This window comes from Drosophila montana, unplaced genomic scaffold, assembly GCF_035044405.1.
Source record: "Drosophila montana isolate Dmon_TW-CO22-7 unplaced genomic scaffold, ASM3504440v1 contig_855_1, whole genome shotgun sequence".
Classification (NCBI taxonomy): domain Eukaryota; kingdom Metazoa; phylum Arthropoda; class Insecta; order Diptera; family Drosophilidae; genus Drosophila; species Drosophila montana.
Window position 1 is genome coordinate 45,744 of NW_026999144.1, and position 19,257 is coordinate 65,000.

The 19,257-nt window shown below is 38.8% G+C and overlaps 1 protein-coding gene across 4 annotated transcripts in view; it reads right to left on the reverse strand.

Moving 5' to 3' along the window:
- LOC135440134 (uncharacterized) overlaps positions 1 to 19,257 on the reverse strand; it is a 78,111-nt gene that overhangs the window by 3,251 nt on the left and 55,603 nt on the right. For all 4 annotated transcript variants that reach the window (XM_064699157.1, XM_064699156.1, XM_064699155.1 and 1 more), the window contains exons 2-3: positions 685 to 1,588; positions 497 to 598 (exon numbers count right to left, since the gene is read on the reverse strand). In XM_064699157.1, coding sequence (XP_064555227.1) covers positions 497 to 598; positions 685 to 1,407 — 825 coding nt within the window. In that variant the 5' untranslated portion in view covers positions 1,408 to 1,588. The remainder of the gene's footprint in view (positions 1 to 496; positions 599 to 684; positions 1,589 to 19,257) is intronic.

Consider the following 19,257-nt stretch of genomic DNA (forward strand, 5'->3'; position numbering starts at 1 on the left):
AGTTCAGCTTCCTAGCCCTTACGGTTTGGGTTGTGCGTTGATCACCAATCAGTCAGTCAGTCAGTCAGGACAAACAGTTTTATATATAGAGATTGAAGGCGTTTTAAAAAAAGTTTATGGCGCTTTGCTCGATTATAAGCTACCCTGTTTCTAGATTTGAGGTGCTCAGTCATATATTGCACTCAAGTGCGTTTGCATGTATACAATTTTAATATGCTACCGTCAAATTTATTAAGATACATCAGTTTTCGTGCTAGGCTCTCAGTCTTCATGCTAAATTTGGTAAGTCTAGCTCTGAAATTGTCGAGAATTCGGGCTATGTGATTATATTGTAGTATAGTATATATTCTAAGCACTTTATCTGATCCGGGTAAGCACAGGTCCGTTCATGCGGACATTGCATTAAACAAAAATATTTGTTTCATTTTGCGAACGCATTTAAAAACTTAAGCAGTTAGTCACAAATTAAAAATAATATTTACTTTTAAATACTCACAACATTATCCAGGTTATCGAATTCGTTTTTTGGATGAGTTTTGTTACTACTTTCTCCGCTTTTCTCAGATTGATGAACGACCAAATTTTCTCGAAAGTCATCCTGCGTTTCAATGGATTGGACTTGGATTAGGTTAACTTCAGCATAGTCTACACAATTCCCATCAATTGCTGAAATTGTTTACTGACCTCTGGCAATTCAGACTTGATCACAAGCGTTTTCTCAGACTCCTTATTCGGGCCTTCTGGATTCTGTTTTTCATTGGCTGCCCTCTTGTGCAAAATCTTATGACTAGCCTTGGCAAGTGGCCCGTCTACTGTGGCTTGCCTTACAAGGTGGTCCAGGGTTTTCTCGATTTTGGCATCCAAATGAGTCTTCATCTGCGAAACCTGCTGCAGTATGTGGCACCGCAGCTGTCCTAATCGCGTACCCACTTCTGGATGCGCTTCAGACTGCTGCCCAAGAAAATGCTGCTGCTCCTTAAATACATTGAAAACTGCTTGCCGAAAATCTTGCTCATTCTTATCGTTGCACAACACATCCATGGCGCTACTGAGAATGTTGATAGCAGACTGATCGCGCTCCATTTGCTGCTCGATCGCATCAATTTTGGGGAGTACTTCATCGCTTTGCCACATGTCAATCTGTATCAGCTCCTTGACTGATTGCACCAGATGCTGCGCCATTTGCTCATTTGTCTGTCGAGCGCCATTTAGAAATCCTAAGCCAATCAAAGCACGCAGTTCCTGAGGAGGCAGGCTACGCTCTAGCCTTCTATGGGCACTTATAGCACGCAGATACTGAGATTGCAGCTTCACTTCACTGGGCCGAGCACAAGTGCTACTGCAACCGCAGGCGCAGATAATCAAAACCAACAGCAGCAGCTCCTGAGGATGCCTTATGTTGTGCATGGTTTGATCGCTGAACGAAAACTGCGCCCAGAAGAGCAGCTCACTTTATACAGAAATCAATTGTGGCGTCCAATATAATAACATATCATTCATATCGTTCCGATTCAATTCAATCCAATTCATTGAACGTTACAGTTCCAGTAAGTTTGTTTTCCGCTTCGGAAAACTCCACCTGCCCTCGCTTCAATACACAATTCGTTACATTGTTGTTACAATCGTTTATAGACTTAACTTGATATATATAAATATGAATTATATAAGGAGTTGATCAGTGATCCATGTCTTTATTTGATTGCTTAACTAGTCCATGATATGCTAATTTCCTTAAACATAATTATGGTTTTTACTTCTTTGATTTGTTATTTAGGCCATCTACAAATGTTTAATATCAAGCATGTTCTTTCATATTATAAATCTCTAAACATATTGAAAATTGGTAAAAATGCTATAATGCTTTTGTGCTAATGTATGTAACAGGCACAAGGAACTATTCCAACCCCATAAAGTATATAAGCTCTTGGTCAGTATCAATAGCCATATTAATGAACGCGTCGATGTCGGACCCTATTAGAGCTTAATATGTGGGTAAGTGGGCCCGTCCCCCGTTCTCAAAAAATGGAATAGAAAGCTTTTTTTGGTGGAATAATCTTACATACATGTGGACAACATATTGATGCACCAAAAATTTGATACAGATCTGATCTAATTTTGAGCTACGGGCAGTGTGTGCATGTGTGCTATAATGCTTGCAAGCTCAGTTCGGCGCGGGGATCAGGGTTTCTCCTAGTCGGGCACTACTTTGATCTGTAAAATATTTTGTATACAAAACAATTTAAATAACAAAGATCAGAATAATTGAATTTTTAAATGTCATAACATAAGCCATATTTTTCGGTTTAATGCCTAATTTGCTATTTGGGTATATATATTTAACCAGCAGCTTAAATAAGACAAACAAAATGGGCTCAAATGTCACAATTATTCGTTGTTGCTGAGTACCTTTATCCAAATGAGGCTACTGGTCCATATAATTTAAATATAATCTGTTGGCCTTCAGGCAGAAAGGAATTGAAGCTACAAACAGAATTTAAACTTATATCTCCGCCTCTTTAGACGCCCATTAAGCCGATTCAACGGCTATCTATCGGCAGATAGATGCTTTACAAAGCGAGCGATTCCAAACATTGAAAATGTTCAGTGTACCATATTTAAAATATACCCTATTGTACGAATATGGAAAACTATCAGTATGTATATATGGATGCAAGTTCTTTATTAAAATATAAGCGAAACATAATTGTTAAAAGTTATCTGCGTCGGTTATGATTTAATATTACAGAATTTCGGACACATTTTTCAGAATATGAATTACCTATCCTACTACTAGTTTGTTACCCAATTTTCCTTTTGATTCAGTATATGCCATTGCTGAAAGAAGCCGAAGCTATAAGCAATGCCTGATTAATACTTATTTGAAAACCTGATTTTGTGGAAGATAATCACTTGAGAAGATAATCACAGCCGTACCGAAAGATACTCAGCAAACGGCGCGCAGGTTTTTATGAATGCCTGAAAAGATGGAAGCTAAAACAAGTAAGAGGTTCTAGTCGGGAGCTCCTAACTAGGGGATACCCTGAACCCTTTTCTTCCAACAGGCGATAGGTATAAAATGAAAAATACTTGATATATATATACTATTCTAGAAGCTACATGTCAAGTTTGGTCACTCTAGATCATATTATTTGCCGAAATAGGGCACTAGCAGGACCTACAGCTAAAATTTCAAGTCTCTAGCTCTTATAGGTTCTGAGATGCATACGGACGGACGGACAGACAGGCAGACGGACAGATTGACTCGGCTATTGATGCTGATCACGAATATATATACTTTATGGGGTCGGAGATGCTGCCTTCTGCCTGTTAAGTGAATTTGCACAAATACATTATACCCTTTTTACCCATTTTCAATGGTTCCAGGATATAACAAGTTACGAGATGTAGACTTCTTACGCCTTTGAAAGTCACTTAACACTTTTTGGCTATTGAACTGAGTGTTAAGGGCTCTGAAGTGATCATTAGATTTGCAAAAATCAACAACCTTAAGACCAGTCTAAGTCTGCTTCAGAAACACCCGCAACTGGCCATAAGCTTCCCTAAGCGAGTCCCAACTATGGGGAAAATCAGGCGAATGCTTCTGCCACTAGGCCTGTGTAATAGCGCATTTTCAATACACAACGTTATCACCAAGCCAACATAGTATGCTATAATTGAAGAAATTCTTCATTTAAAAGCAGACAACTGCTGCACATCAAATTTTTTTTGGCTTTTTCATCTGATCCTTATGTTGGTAAAAAAAATGTATATATATTTTATTATTAACAAAATTACTACTACCTAATATGGCAGCTTAAGCTAGTTATATATGGGGAAAAAAATGTAACAAGACTTACTACTAATTAGTCTAAGGTGTATAAGGCTAAGGCTATAAAGCGAAAAGTTTTTTTTTTGTTTATTATGAAGGATATTATACTATATATTTTAGCAAAGAGATATGTCTTACACCGTTTGAGTCTTCTCTTTTTTGGCCTAAAGAGACAGACCCCTGTAATGGGGCACCTTATTATTGTTCTTCCAGGAGAAGTTAGGCGCCTCGCTAGTGGGTTGGGATAGGAGCGAAGACGCTCAAAGTACCTTTTCGCATGCTGACGGATTACGTCTCCTACTTTGGGAACTCCTAGGTCTCTCTCGATGTCCCTAGTACGCATATACCAAGGAGCATTAGTTATCCTTCTAAGAATTTTGCCCTGCGCTACTCTTATTTTGATGAGGTGTGATTTTGCGGCAATCCCGTACACTTGAAGCGCATAGGTCCATATAGGATTCAGGATTGTTTTATAGATCCATACGTTGTTTGTAAGCGAAAGTTTGTTTTTAGAAGAAAGTAGCCATGCCATCTTTGTAGCTTTGGACAAAACTGTTTGTTGAACCATCGTGAAATGTCTGCTGAACGTGAGCTTTCTGTCCAAAATGACTCCAAGGTATTTGTGTGCGGGTTCATGCTTTAAAGTGGAGCCGAGCAACGTTACCCCTGGACAGGACTCTCTCCTAGAAGCAAATGTGACATTTGCACATTTCCGACTATTGATGCTGATGTTCCATTCTAAGGCCCATGTTTCGAAGCTACCCAGATATTCTCGTAAGGCCTCTGTGGCAGTTCCTATTAGAGGACTCCTGGTCAGCACAGCAGTGTCATCTGCATACGTGGCTATAAAGACATCCTCCCTGTCCACTACTGCAACCGAGCTGGTTGTTGGCATGTCAGCTGTGTAAATTGTGTAGAGGGTGGGACCGAGGACGCTGCCTTGTGGGACTTCCGTTATACTCTTTCGAAGGCTTGTTGAATATCCAAGAACACTGCCACCACATATTCTTTGTCCTCCATGGCTTCGAGGGCAAAATTGACCACTCGGTTTAGTTGCTCCGGGGTTCCGTGACGTTTTCGAAAGCCAAACTGCTACTTTTGAATCGCCTGAGTCATGCTTGTGAGCTGCTTTATCCGGTTGAAAATAACCCTTTCCAACATCTTCGCTAGGGAAGGGAGGAGACTAATGGTCTGTACGCATCTACGTCTGTAAGCTGCTTCTCTGGCTTAGGGGTCATCGTGATCAGCGCAGACCTCCAGATCTTTGGAAAGTGTCCTAATCGTAGAATGCTGGTGAACAAGAGAACTATGAAGAGCAGCGCTCCATTAGGAAGAAGTTTTAAAGTCCTATTGTCCAACAGGTCCTCGCCTGGGGGTTTTTTAACCTTTAAGTTTTTGATCTGCAACATTACCTCCGGCAAAGTAACTGGGTTGGAGGGCAGAGACATTTGGAACGGGGTTTCCAGCGATTTCTTGACCTGTTTTTTCCTGCATTCGGATGTGAGGTTAATTGGCTTAAACCGGCTCTCCAGACTATTTGCGAAGGTTTCGGCTTTTTGCTGACTAGTATAGCACCAGTCATCTGATGGATCCTTGATTGGAGCCTTCGGAATAGCTTGTCTCTTAAAGCGGCTTGTCAGTTTCCAAAGCTAATAGTTTGTCGATGCATATGTTCCTGCGTCGTCTAGAAGTCGATCAATTTAAGACTGCTTGTACCTATTTAGGACCTTTTGTAGACGGTTGGCAAGCCTTTTATAGATTCGATGAACACGTTCATGACTCTCCTCTTTAAGCAAAGCAGAGCACTAACTGCTGTCGGCAGTTGCACTTCCCTTCGTTGATTTGTTGGGTTGCCTGTGGCCAGGACTTGGCATGAGCAGCTGGCTATGGCTTCCTGTAAGCGTTTGCCTCGAGGACACGTGCTTACGTTGCCCCACCATGGATGCTTAGCGTTGAAATCTCCCCCGGCAATGAATTTGCTGCCCAAAGTAATCAAGATATATTCAAAGTTCGCTTTTGTCCATGGTTCCCTGGGTGGAAGATATAAGGAAGCAATTGTGATTATTCCAGAGTTTGTGTGCACGTTCACACATGCAATTTGGACAAGCGTGCGCGATATGGGCTTATTCTGACAATGACGAACAGAAGATCGGACGATGACCACGGCGCCACCTCTGCAGTTACCACTGGGGTGATAAGCATGGTAAATTTCATAGCCGGGCAAAAACGTTTTCAGTCCAAGACGCATGTGTGTTTCAGTTACCAGCATTATGTCTATAGTGTGGGCACTAAGGAAGAGCCCAAGTTCATCATTGTTCTTAAGTAAAGTTTGAACATTTGATCCATTCTCAAATTTAAGTCCTGGATTGATTTCTCCAACGAGTGGAACTTTTTACTAAATCCTCGATCATCTATTTCTTTTTCCTTTGTTGTGGCGACATTTTTCTCATTTTTCTCTTAAAACATTGTACCAGCTCGTTATTGCGACCTGCTTTTTTCACTGTAACCCTGTGGTTCCCTATATGGGTAATCTTAACTGCCTCGGCTACATTTGGTGTACGCTTGATATTAACGTAAAACATATTTTGCCTAGTCTTCGCATTATTTATTTGCTCATCGTCCTCCTCGTTGATCTGGATGTTGCGCCAGTCCGGTTTGGGCAATATATGTTAAGGACTGTGAATCCGTTATCAGAGAATGTGCGCTCTATTAGATCTTTTGGGACATTGGCATGAATGTCCCTTAGTACCAGTCTATAGGGTTTGTCATCCCGCAGTTGGTGGTGCCAAAACTAACAGTTTAGTTGGGTTAGCGTTCTAATGACTGATCGAAATGCTTGAGCATTGGCAGTGTAAATACGCGTGACTCCGAACTTGGAGGTTCGCACGTCGTATTCCTTATCTGTTACAGCAGCGTTGAGTGCCCGCTCCAACTCGTGAAGTTTGTTAACTTGGGGCACACAGATTGCTGGAGGTTTAGGAGACGATTTATCTTGATTCTGATTCGTGCGGTCAGATTGGATATTTGCGCTGGTTGAGGGACTGTTTTCCGCATTATCTGATAAGGAATCCAGATCCATGACGTTGTCTGCTTCCTCAGCTAGGGCTGCATATCGGTTGTTGCGAAGTGCACCAGCCGCAGAGTCAGAAGTGGGGGCTGCATCTGGCCGGCCACTTATTTTATTAATAGGTGTAAGTTTGGCTTTTTTAATTGTTTTGGAAGCCTTATCTTTTCCTGTCTGCTTCCTTCGAACAGACATGAGTGGCATCTGGAATAGGCAGCTTGTTGGGGTTTCTTGCGCAGAGCAGACACTACCAGCAGCAGATGTTGCTACAGTGTATATGGGTACACTACTTGTCTTTGATAGCGTGATGGTACTAGTAGCATGTGTAGTGCTGCTTGTTGTTATTGCCCAGTTACTACTAGGCTGTTTCAGGGCGATGTGACTCGATGTGCTCTGGGCTTCATTTAGCTTTAGTGCATCATCTCTAATAATTTTGGCTCGTATCTCCGCAGGTGAGTCCCGGGCGATTCCTCTCATCCTCTCATACTCACTTAGCCAGTTTCTTGGCTGCGAGTGAGAATGTGAGTTTTCATCCATTTCAAAGCAATAAACTATATTTTTCTTAAGAAAAGTATTGCAATTGCCCAGCAATCATAACGCTTGCTACAGTTGCTTTAGGTTTGCCTTTGCAAACAATTGTTAGCACAACCAAAACAAAAGACAATATTGCTGATAAGAGCTCAAGCGACAAGCGCTGTACAAAGTTTTATTGCCCCACGTGTGAGACTGCGCGCAGGGCTATTGACTTGCCCAGTGGGCAAGCACAACACTATCGACAGCAACTTTTTATGTTAATGTTATTATTTCCGCGCTACCGAAGCCGACACCGCCTGCAGACGATGTCCAAAAATAGAACGTGTGCCAAGATAACACACAGTGGATTGCAAAAAATTGCAATAACTATAATTGTTTTCGTACTTAGTGCAGAGTGCAACGCGACCGTCAGTAACGAATGCAGAAAAGAGACTGATCTGATCCTTATGAATACGTGTTTTAGCCATTTGGGAAATTCCACCCGCAACTGTGGCTAATTGACGAAAAACTGTTGAACGAAACCATTTGCTTATTTGCCGATCGGCTTCAATCTCATGTTTAAGGATATTAGTAAAAATTCATTTAAAATTTGATTCACACAAACGGATCCAATACATAAGGTAACTACAGTATAAGATTTCAGCTTCCTGGCTCTTGCGGTTTGAGCAGTGCGTTGATTGACAATCATTAAGTCAGTCGGTCAGCCAGGACAAACAGATTTATATATAGAGATATCAAAATTTATAAACATACTAGCGGGTATAACCCGGCCTTGCCCGTGGCACGTATGTTATAAAATCAATGTTTTCAAAAAGCTTTGAAAATGATTTTGAAAGTGATCGGACTTAAAATTCACCAAATAAATCTTTGAAATGCATTTTCCACCGAAGGAGTTTAGATTTTGCGAAAAATGTGAAACACGTCTCAAATGCTTTTTCTTATAGAACTTTGGAAATAAATTTGAACACAAAACGTCACCCACCAAATCGTTGACCCCCATTTGCACCAAGGAGGAACGGATTTTTCAAAAAGTGTGATACACCCCTCAAATGAATTTGAACATAGATCTTTGAAAATAAGTTTGGGGCCGATCGAATGGTAAATAAAAATCTTGTATACAACCGTTTTCCGCCAATTTACCACTGTTGCGGGTGGAATTTCCCAAATCGCTGAAATATGTATTCGTTAAGTTCTTATGTAGAGCTTTGAAAATAAGTTTGAAGCAAATCGGACACAACCAAAAACTTCGCACAACAAATCATTGAGTCGCATTCCACCCGAAAAAGTATGGATTCTGCGAAAAGTGTGAAACACGTCTCAAATTATTTTTCTTATAGATCTTTCGAAACGAATTTGAGCACGAAATGTCACCCACCAAATCTTTGACCTCCATTTCCAAATAGGAGGAACGGAGTTTTCGAAAAGTGTGAAACACCCCTCAAATGAATTTTAACAAAGATCTTTGAAAATAAGTTTGGGGCCGATCGGATGGTAAACAAAAAACTTTCATACATCTTTTTCCGCCAATTGACCACTGTTTCGGGTGGAATTTCCCAAATCGCTGAAATACGTATTCATTAAGTTCTTATGTAGAGCTTTGAAAATAAGTTTGAAGCAAATCGGACACAACTTAAAACTTCTCTCAAAAAATCTTTAAATCGCATTCCCCCGAAGAAGTTTGAATTCTGCGAAAAGTGTGAAACACATCTCAAATAATTTTTCTTATAGATCTTTCGAAACGAATTTGAGAGCGAAACGTCTCCCACCAAATCTTAGACCTCTATTTCCACCAAGGAGGAACGGATTTTCCTAAAAGTGTGAAACACCCCTCAAATGAATTTGAACAAAGATCTTTGAAAATAAGTTTGAGGCCAATCCGATGGTAAACAAAAAAGTTACATACAAACGTTTTTCGCGATTTTTCCACACTTGCGGGTGGAATTTCCCGAAACCCCGCCTAACGTGCACCTACATCACATAAAGTAACTACAGTGAAAATTTCAGCTTCCTAGCTCTTACGGTTTGGGCTGTGCGTTGATCACCAATCAGTCAGTCAGTCAGTCAGTCAGTCAGTCAGTCAGTCAGTCAGTCAGTCAGTTAGTCAGTCAGTCAGTCAGTCAGTCAGTCAGTCAGTCAGTCAGGACAAACAGTTTTATATATAGAGATAAATTGGCAATACATTTTATCACACTCGGTGAATGATTGAATTTTTGACCGCACATAACAGTACTAAACGCACCATGTATGCTGGACGCACTGGATCCGTAGTTTTGGCTATAAGGAACCACAAGGCTCAATAAGTTGAAGTGTGAAGTGAAGTGTATGAAGTGTATCATGCCATTAGGTCGACCCGAGCACGTTAATCTAGCAGAAAAGCCCTAAAAGAAGTAAGTCAATGGATGGATGACCCATTCCATGCTTGTGGTTGACAAAACTATGGGGTTACTCTTCTTCGAACAGCCGACAAAAGCTTTTATTTTGGAATCATGGGATGGGCTAGTACCCGAGGCTAGAGATAGGCCTCGCCTCTCACGAAGGGGTAATATCCAGTCTAACAACATGCATTTAATTTGGTACCGAAAGGATGGTTGGCTGTTGACTTCGGCCTACTGTACTATATTCCATATCTCTATATATAAAACTGTTTGTCCTGACTGACTGACTGACTGATTGGTGATCAACGCACAGCCCAAACCGTAAGAGCTGAAATTTTCACTTTAGTTACCTTATGTGATGTAGGTGCACGTTAAGACGGGGTTTCGGGAAATTCCACCCGCAAGTGTGGGAAAATCGCGAAAAACGTTTGTATGCCTCATGTTTGTTTACCATTCGATCGGCTACAAAAACATTTGCAAAGATCTTTGTGTTAATTCATTTGAGGGGTGTTTCGCACTTTTTGGGAAATCCATCCCTCCTTGGTGGAGACGGGGGTCAAAAATTTGGTGGGTGACGTTTCGCCCACAATTTCATTTCCAAGGAGCTACATAAAAAATCATTTGCGACGTGTTTCACATTTTTCGCAAAATCCAATCTTCTTCAGTGGAAAGTGTAATTCAAAGATTTTTTTGGTGAGGTTTTAATTGTTTTCCGATTTGCTTCAAACTTATTTTCAAAGCTCTGAATATGAATTTTATAAAAAATCGTTCATCAGCGATTTTGGAAATTCCACCCGCAACAGTGGTAAATTGGCGGAAATCGTTCGTATGAAAGTTGTTTGTTGACCATCCGATCAGTTTCAAAATCATTTTCAAAGCATTTTGAGAAAATTAACTATACACGGGCCACGGGCAAGGCCTGGCTATACCCGCTAGTAATATATAAATGTGCGCAGCCGAAAGAAATCATGTTTTCAAAAATATACTTGCGTCTTATGTTTGATAATTTTCTAAACTTTATACTTATCCACTTTTGCACCGCTTGGCTGATAGAAAGGCTTTGCATAAAAAATATAAGCTATTTTCGTGATCAGAAGCCCCAAATTTGTTTAAAAAGCTTTTTATCGAGGCTTACGGGAAATGAACAAATTTTGTAAGTTCCTGTTTTTAACCTTTTCGCTGTCCAATGCGGAAGTGGAAAAGCCAACGTCGTTATGAGCAAACAGCAACGGCATCAACACTTGGCATTGCAGATGTACTTACAAACAACGTAGTGTTTTTCCGCTTTTGAAGTTAAAGACTTGGAGCTTGTACAAACAATGCTAAGTTATTGCGTAGAGGGAAAACTGCAAACGGTCTCTGCCGCAGTTTTTAGACTACGGTAAACAAATTTGGCTAGTAGATTACTCACGAACTCCTTTAAAGATTGGATCAAACTGACCACGCCTGTACCTTACCTTTAAAAAGCAACATTTTTTAGTCAAAATTTGAAAGTCACTCCTTTGTGGCTATAGTCTTAAGTCCAGTAATTTTGTCGAGAGTGACAGACTGCGAACCTGGAACATTCTTTAATTCAAATAAATACAAAAATACACAACCACAACAACTGCGGCTGTCCTTCTTCCTTCCACACTACGGAAATGCCTTCCTGATCATTTCGGTGTTTACAGTCGCATCTTTGTGAAATAGTTTGGGCATGATTATAGTATCTAAAATTGGGTTGATACCAAAGCCCATGAAATTAATGCAAAAATAAATTGTTTTAATTTTGTGAGGAATGGGGGCAGGTACACATAAAGGCAAATATTCTGTAACACACGAATTATATGGTTAACTTTGAGTATTTGGTATTTGGTGATTGGTGAATTAGTGTAGCCACGCAAAACAGTGATTTACAAACTATAACTTTCGGAAATGTTAAATTTTGTAATTTGGGTCGTCGGCGTGACCGCAACATTTTTGGCCAAAAATCAAAGAATCTGCCAAAATTGATAACTCTACCTTTGAAATTGTTGCTCGAATTAATCACTGCAGCATGAAAAGCATCGAAAAAAAATACGACTATATGGACGGAAGAGCACACGGACATTACACAAAACCAATATACTCTTTTCACTTCGCGTACCCAGTACAAGCATTCGGTTTACTAGTTGTGCAGGCGATTCGGGTCTGTTTACGAGTATTGCGATAGCTAAGCGAGCAAACGTAAACAAATGACAATCAAAAATCGACAGATATCAAATGGGAAAATAAGTTCATCAAAATCAATTTACGAGCAGGCCAACATGAAGGCCACTAATGGCTGTCTGTCTTGCCTAGTGTGTGTGTACGTTTGTATGTGTTAACACATATCTTTGTGCAAGAAATAATAACCTTGCCAAATCGTTTGACTTTGTTTTTATTAGTCGCCGAGCTTGGCAACGCAACTTTGTTTACACGCTGTATTGCAGTTTGACAAAAAGAAATAACAAGAATACGTAATATGGGAAAACAAAAACAAAAATAAATTAAAATTTTATTGGCAAAATAGTTATAAGCTTTGCACCGTTCTAAGCAATTTATGATTGCATTGATAAGCGCACTTTGAGCTCTGCCAGATTTAGAGCGGGGCTACACACACTGAACATATTGTCGCTGCGCGTTATTCACATCAATTATAGAAAACCCATGGAATCTATACTAAGTAGATAATTGTTTCGTAAATGGCTGACATTTTAAAGTTTGCAGCAGGCGACGTTGTTATACCCTATTGTATCACCACAATTATAGAAAACCCATGGAATCTATGTATACTATACCCTATTCTTTATAATCACAGACCCTATCAAATTTCTGAGGGCTGGAGACTTAACTCATTTTGCTTGTGCATTTATCTTTAAATTTATGTGTAAATAAATATAAGGATCATTTTCACCTGTATATGTACATACTCATGTACACAATATTTACATACATTTATGTAATACATATAAGCAAAATTGATTTTAGGATACTTTCCCCGATCGCCGTAAAACGTAATAATAGGGCTCTTATCGGCAGGTGATAGGTTTCCAGCACCGAAATGCCGCCACAAATATTTAAACTTCTTTTAATACATTCATCCGCTCCACAATATGGGAAATTTATTATACCTTTGCAGAGGGTATTATAATTTTGTCGTGAAATGTGTAACGTATAGAAGGAGATATCTCCGACCCCATAAAGTATATATGTTCTTGATCAGTATCAACAGCCGAGTCGATATAGCCATGTCCGTCTGTCCGGCTGTCCGTCTGTCTGTTTCTATGTGAACTAGTCTCTCAGTTTTGAAGCTATCTTTATGAAACTTTGCAGAATTGCCTCTTTCTGTTGCACGCAATTCATATGTCAAATCCAGCTGGATCGGACCAGTATATCATATAACTGCCATAGGAACGATCGGTCAAAAAGTAGGTTCTTGTATAAAAACCATTCTTGTTTATAAAGATATCTTGATCAAACTCGGCATTTATTAGTTTTACTATGCTCCCCATATATATGCAAAATCCTATTAAGATCGGACCACTATATCATATAGCTGCCATAGGAACGATCGATCGAAAATTAAGTTGTTGTATGGAAAATTTGTTTGTTTTTCACGATATCTTGACAAAACTCGGCATTTATTTGTTTAACTATGCTCCTCATATGTATGCAAAATCCAATTAAGATCGACAGCTTTATTATATAGCTGCCATAGGTACGATCGGTCGAAATTAAGTTGTATGGAAAACTTTTTTGTTTTTTCAGGACATCTTAACCATACTCGGCATTAACTATTTTTTCTGTGCTTCTTAGATACGGGCAAAGCACTATGAGCATTATGAAAAGGTTGGGTCTGCAAGGGTGTTATATCTTCGGCGTGCCGAAGATAGCTATTCCTTCTCGTTATACCCTTGCAGAGGGTATTATAATTTTGTCGTGAAATGTGTAACGCATAGAAGGAGACATCTCCGACCCCATAAAGTATATATATTCTTGATCAGTATCAGCAGCCGAGTTGATATAGCCATGTCCGTCTGTCCGTCTGTCTGTTTCTATGCGAACTAGTTTCTCAGTATTAAAGCTATCTTTATGAAACTTTGCAGAAGTCCCTCTTTCTGTTGCACGCAGTTCAGATGTCAAAACCAGCTGGATCGGACCACTATATCATATAGCTGCCATAGGAACGATCGGTCGAAAATTAAGTTGTTGATCAAACTCGGCATTTATTAGTTTTACTATGTTCCTCATATGTATGCAAAATCCTATTACGATCGGACAACTATATCATATAGCTGCCATAGAAACGATCGGTCGAAATTAAGTTGTATGGAAAACTTTCTTGATTTTCAAGACATCTTAACCATACTCGGTTAATTAAAAGTCATTAACTATTTTCCCTGTGCTTCTTAGATACGGGCAAAGCGCTATGAGCATTATGAAAAGGTTGGGTCTGCAAGGGTATTAAATCTTCCGCGTGCCGAAAATAGCCCTTCCTTCTCGTTTTTTATTATTTTCGATGTTTCTTGCCCAATCGATATGAAATCAGTGTTTAAATATGTATTCGAAATATGTAAATGCGTACGAGGATCTAGATACGTAATTTTGTGTCGCTAGCTTTCATAATCTTAGTTGTGTGGGTACCAAATATATGTATATATATATGTATATATATATATATATATATATATATATATACCTTTAGACTGTTGCATACATTTGCACAAAATTAGATACCATATTTTCCATTCGCAATGAACGGATGGATGGATGGTAAGCTAAAAAGTCAGTCAGTGGGCCAGTCAGTCAGGACAGAAAGTTTTATAAATAGAGATACATATTCAGTCCAATCAAACGTTGGAACGCCACACCCATACCCATAGCTTTTAATAGCGCCCTTGTTACTGTTTTGCTCATTTAACCCAAAAAAGTTTTAGCGCCAACTCATTTGAGCAGTCATTTGCAGATTTTTAATTTAATTTTTTCTTCCCAAATCATTTCAATCAGAGTCAGACAGTCAAAAATGCAGCCAGCTGTCGCCATATTTTGCAAGTCATTTAGCCATTCTTCGGCAGTATAATTAATTACCGCTTGACTCTGACCCCAAACGCACAGCAAAAAACATAAAGTGTCGCAGAGGCGCCGCTGCAAAACTTTGCTTGAGATGGGGTCGTGGACCCAAAATATTTTTTACTTGCGCCACAAAACAACTTCAATTTGCAAAAGGAGCAGCACAAAAATACTGAAGCTGCTAATTGAATATTTTAAAAATATTTAAATATATTAAATAAAATTTATTCTCTTTAGAGATGCTTCTGCTTTGAAGTCTCAAGATCAATAGCATAGAGCTCAATAACGAAATAAAGATAACTACGCGAACACACTGACAAAAACAACCTGGAAAGTTCGATATACAGTATATTTATCCCGTTCGGTTGATGGTGGGGCGAGCTTGGACCGAGTAAGGGAAGGAACTAGCAGTTTTTAAAAAGCTTATGTTTGATGCTGATGCTTGATGTTGATAAAAGAAGGGTAAGAAGAGGTTAAGGGTATTTCCTAGTGAGCATTCTTACTTTTTTTTGTTGAAAGCTGAGAAAGTCAACGAGTAGCGTGAGCTAATTCATAATGTTTCATAATCATAAATACGAACATACAGTGGCTCACAGCTTATTTTGTGCAGTGCATACTCACGGCTTAAGAGGCACGTAGAAACAAAACTATTAGGAATTGAATAAACATTTTGGTACCATTGGAAAGTGTAATATGTCTAGTTTTATAAGGAACATCATTTAATAATAATATATTGTTACTATGTACCTTCAAAATTAAAAAACAAAAAATAAATTTTAGGTCACAGCTTATTTTATGCAAACGCGATTAATTTCGTCACTATTTACATATGTATGTGTGTACACATACGACGCCGTGTCGTTATAAAAAATACATCTCATACAAATGCATAGGAAGCTGAAATTTTCACTGTAGTTACCTTATGTAATGTAGGTGCACGTTAAGACGAGGTTTCGGGAAATTCCACCCGCAAGTGTGGAAAAATCGCGAAAAACGTTTGTATGCTACTTTTTGGTTTACCATCCGATCGGCCTCAAATTTAGGTCTTTGTTCAAATTCATTTGAGGGGTGTTTTGCACTTTTTGGAAAATCCATCCCTTCTTGGTGGAAATGGGGGTCAAAAATTTGATGGGTGACGTTTCGCCCTCAAATTTATTTCCAAGTATCTATATGAAAATTCATTTGAGACGTGTTTTTCACTTTTCGTAGAATTCAAACTTCTTCGGGGGGAATGCGATTCAAAGATTTTTTGGGCGAAGTTTTAAGTTGTGTCCGATTTGCTTCAAACTTATTTTCAAAGCTCTACATAAGAACTTAATAAATACGTATTTCAGCGATTTGGGAAATTCCACCCGCAAGAGTGGTAAATTGGCGGAAAACGTTTCTATGAAAATGGTTTGTTTACCGTCCGATAAGTTTCAAAATAATTTTCAAAGCTTTTTGAGAACGTTGATTTTTACATACGTTCCACGGGCAAGGCCGGGTTATACCCGCTAGTCTATATATATATATATATATGTACATACATATATACAAAGACATACATTTCCAAAAATGTGTCTACATAATGTACATATGTATCTCTATATATAAAACTGTTTGTCCTGACTGACTGACTGACTGACTTATTGACTGACTGATTGGTGATCAACGCACAGCCCAAACCGTACGAGCTAGGAAGCTGAAATTGTCACTGTAGTTACCTTCTGATATATAGGTGCACGTTAAAACGGGGAAATTCTAACCGCAAGTGTGTTTTTCACTTTTCGCAGAATCCAAACTTCTTCGGTAGAAATGCGATTAAAAGATTTTTTTGGTGAATTTTTAAGTTTTGTCCGATTTGCTTCAAACTTATTTTCAAAGCTCTACATAAAAACTTAATGTACACGTGTTTCAGCGATTTGGAATATTCCACCCGAAACAGTGGTAAATTGCCGAAAAACGTTTGTATGAAACTTTTTTGTTTACCATCCGATCATTTTAAAAATCATTTTCAAAGCTTTTTGCTATCCCCCGCTAGTCCTTAATAAACACATATTCAAAGATCTTTCAAATTCAACTGATGGGTATTTCACATTTTTTGGAAAATCCATCCCTCCTTGGTAGAAATGGGGGCCAAAGATTTTGTGGGTGGCGTTTTGCCCTCAAATTCATTTCAATGGATCAACATAAGAAATCTTTTGAGACGTTTTACACATTTCTGTCAAAATCAAAGCTTTTACGGTGGTGCAATTTAACAATTATTTTGGTAAAATTTTAATATTTGTCCGATTTGCTTCAAACTTATTTTCAAATTCCTACATAGGAACTTAACGAATACCAGCTTCAGCGTTTTGGGAAATAAAACGTTTGTATGAAAGTTGTTCGTTTACCGTCCGATCAGTGTCAAAATTATTTTTAAAGCTTTTTGTAAAAATTTATTTTATACGTGCCACGGGCAAGGCTGGGCTATACCCGCTAGTATTATATAGATACATACACATATAAAGTGTATGTACACACATACATACATATGTAGAATAGTGACGAAATTAATCGCGCTAGAAAATTGCAAAGAGGCCGCCGTTGAGACGACGCCGAGTCGCTTGTACATACATATGTATGGATGCAACGGCATGTGTGTATGTTTATGCCAGCAGATCGGCGTTGATTTTCATGTTCTCTATGTACACACACGTATGTATGTATGTACACACATGTATGTACGCATTACATAATTCATAATCTCTGTAATCTCTTTCTTGGTTATTTGGAAGCACATTTTTTTTTGGGTACAAAGGGTATAATCACTAACCAAATAACATATAGACTGGACAACCAGTACTAATGACGGGGACAAACGTTTTCAGTGCTGCTGGTCCAAAGTCGCCTTCGTTTTTGTTCGGGTTCGAGACATGCCCGCATGCTCTCACAGCAAGAGAGTAAGAAATACATATGACCTGTGTCGTAGAACGGCATCGCTGTCTTCTTATTCGCTTACTCTACAGGAAACTGCTTTGGTTTACTCTCATCCATATGATTTGTCAGATAGAACGGCATCGCTGTTTTTTATCTCGCTCCCACTACAGGAAACTGCTTTGGCTTACTCTCAGTGATCTTTCAATTTGTCTATGTAGCGTTTAAATGTTTGTGAGTGTATGTGTCCGCAAAAGCAAAAATGCCCACAAATTAAACTTTTCTCAAAAGTCGGTGGCATTTCTTCCCTTTTGAGGGGACGAGTAATATGAAATAACGAAAGGGTTTGCCAAGTCGATGAAATATTCTTTCATTTTAGCTCGTTATTGTTGGAAAGGGTACCTAAGCGTTGGCATGTGTGCATTTAAAAGATTTTGGACTTGCTATTCACGAATAATTGCGTATTTTGTATATGAATAGAAGCATTTATGCGCATGTGTGCCTGTTGGTCCCTGCCTGCCTGTCCGATGCAAATTTGACAATATTTTGTGATTTCTGAATTTCGAAATTTTGAAATTTTAGCTGTATTTCCTCCTAGTGCGGCGCATATCGTGTTTGTTTCCGATATTCGATAACTTGCCCCGTGTCCAAGTAATCGGTAAAAATCGATATCGAAATCCGGTTTTTTGAGCAATATATATATATATATATATCAAGTATCTTTCATTTTATACCTATCGCCTGTTGGAAGAAGAGGGTTCAGGGTATCCCCTAGTCGGGAGCTCCCGACTAGAACCTCTTACTTGTTTTTATTTAATTTGCGCTGGAAACGATCGTTGCCTACTGATCTCTACCAAGCGAATAACTAAGGGAATGTTGTATAGTTACTGTTATGTAAGATATATGATATATACAATGAAATTATTTACAATGATGGGGAAGAAGATGAATAAATAATACGCCTCGTAGGCCTCATAATATACTTATGAATTAAATAATTAGGCAGATACTCGTTTTGTCGACCATTAATAAATAATAAATAAAATAAAAATAGATATATTGAAAAACAAAAAAGTTTTTCTGGCAAGTAGTTAATTCTCGACCGGTCATTCCTATGGCATTCTTACGGTTTCTATAATAACTTTTCTGTATCTTGTGCCGACCTGGATGGAATAGTAGTAGTGGAGTGAAGAAATTAAAATTTGCATAATCTGTATTTACTATACTAGAAACTTAGCCACTCCCCACCTGATATATATGCCCAAAAAACGGGATTTCGATATTGATTTGTATCGATTGCTTCAAGACAGGGAAAGGTATCGGTGATTTGATGTGCAGGCTCTAGGATGACCTACGTGTTCCATAAACTCTAAGATCAACATACGACAGATGAAAATGACTAGATCCACTTCGGCTTTTGATGTTGGGTAAGGTTATAGTTTATGGATGTATGTATATACAGTACAGCCTTCTGCCTGTTACATATATTA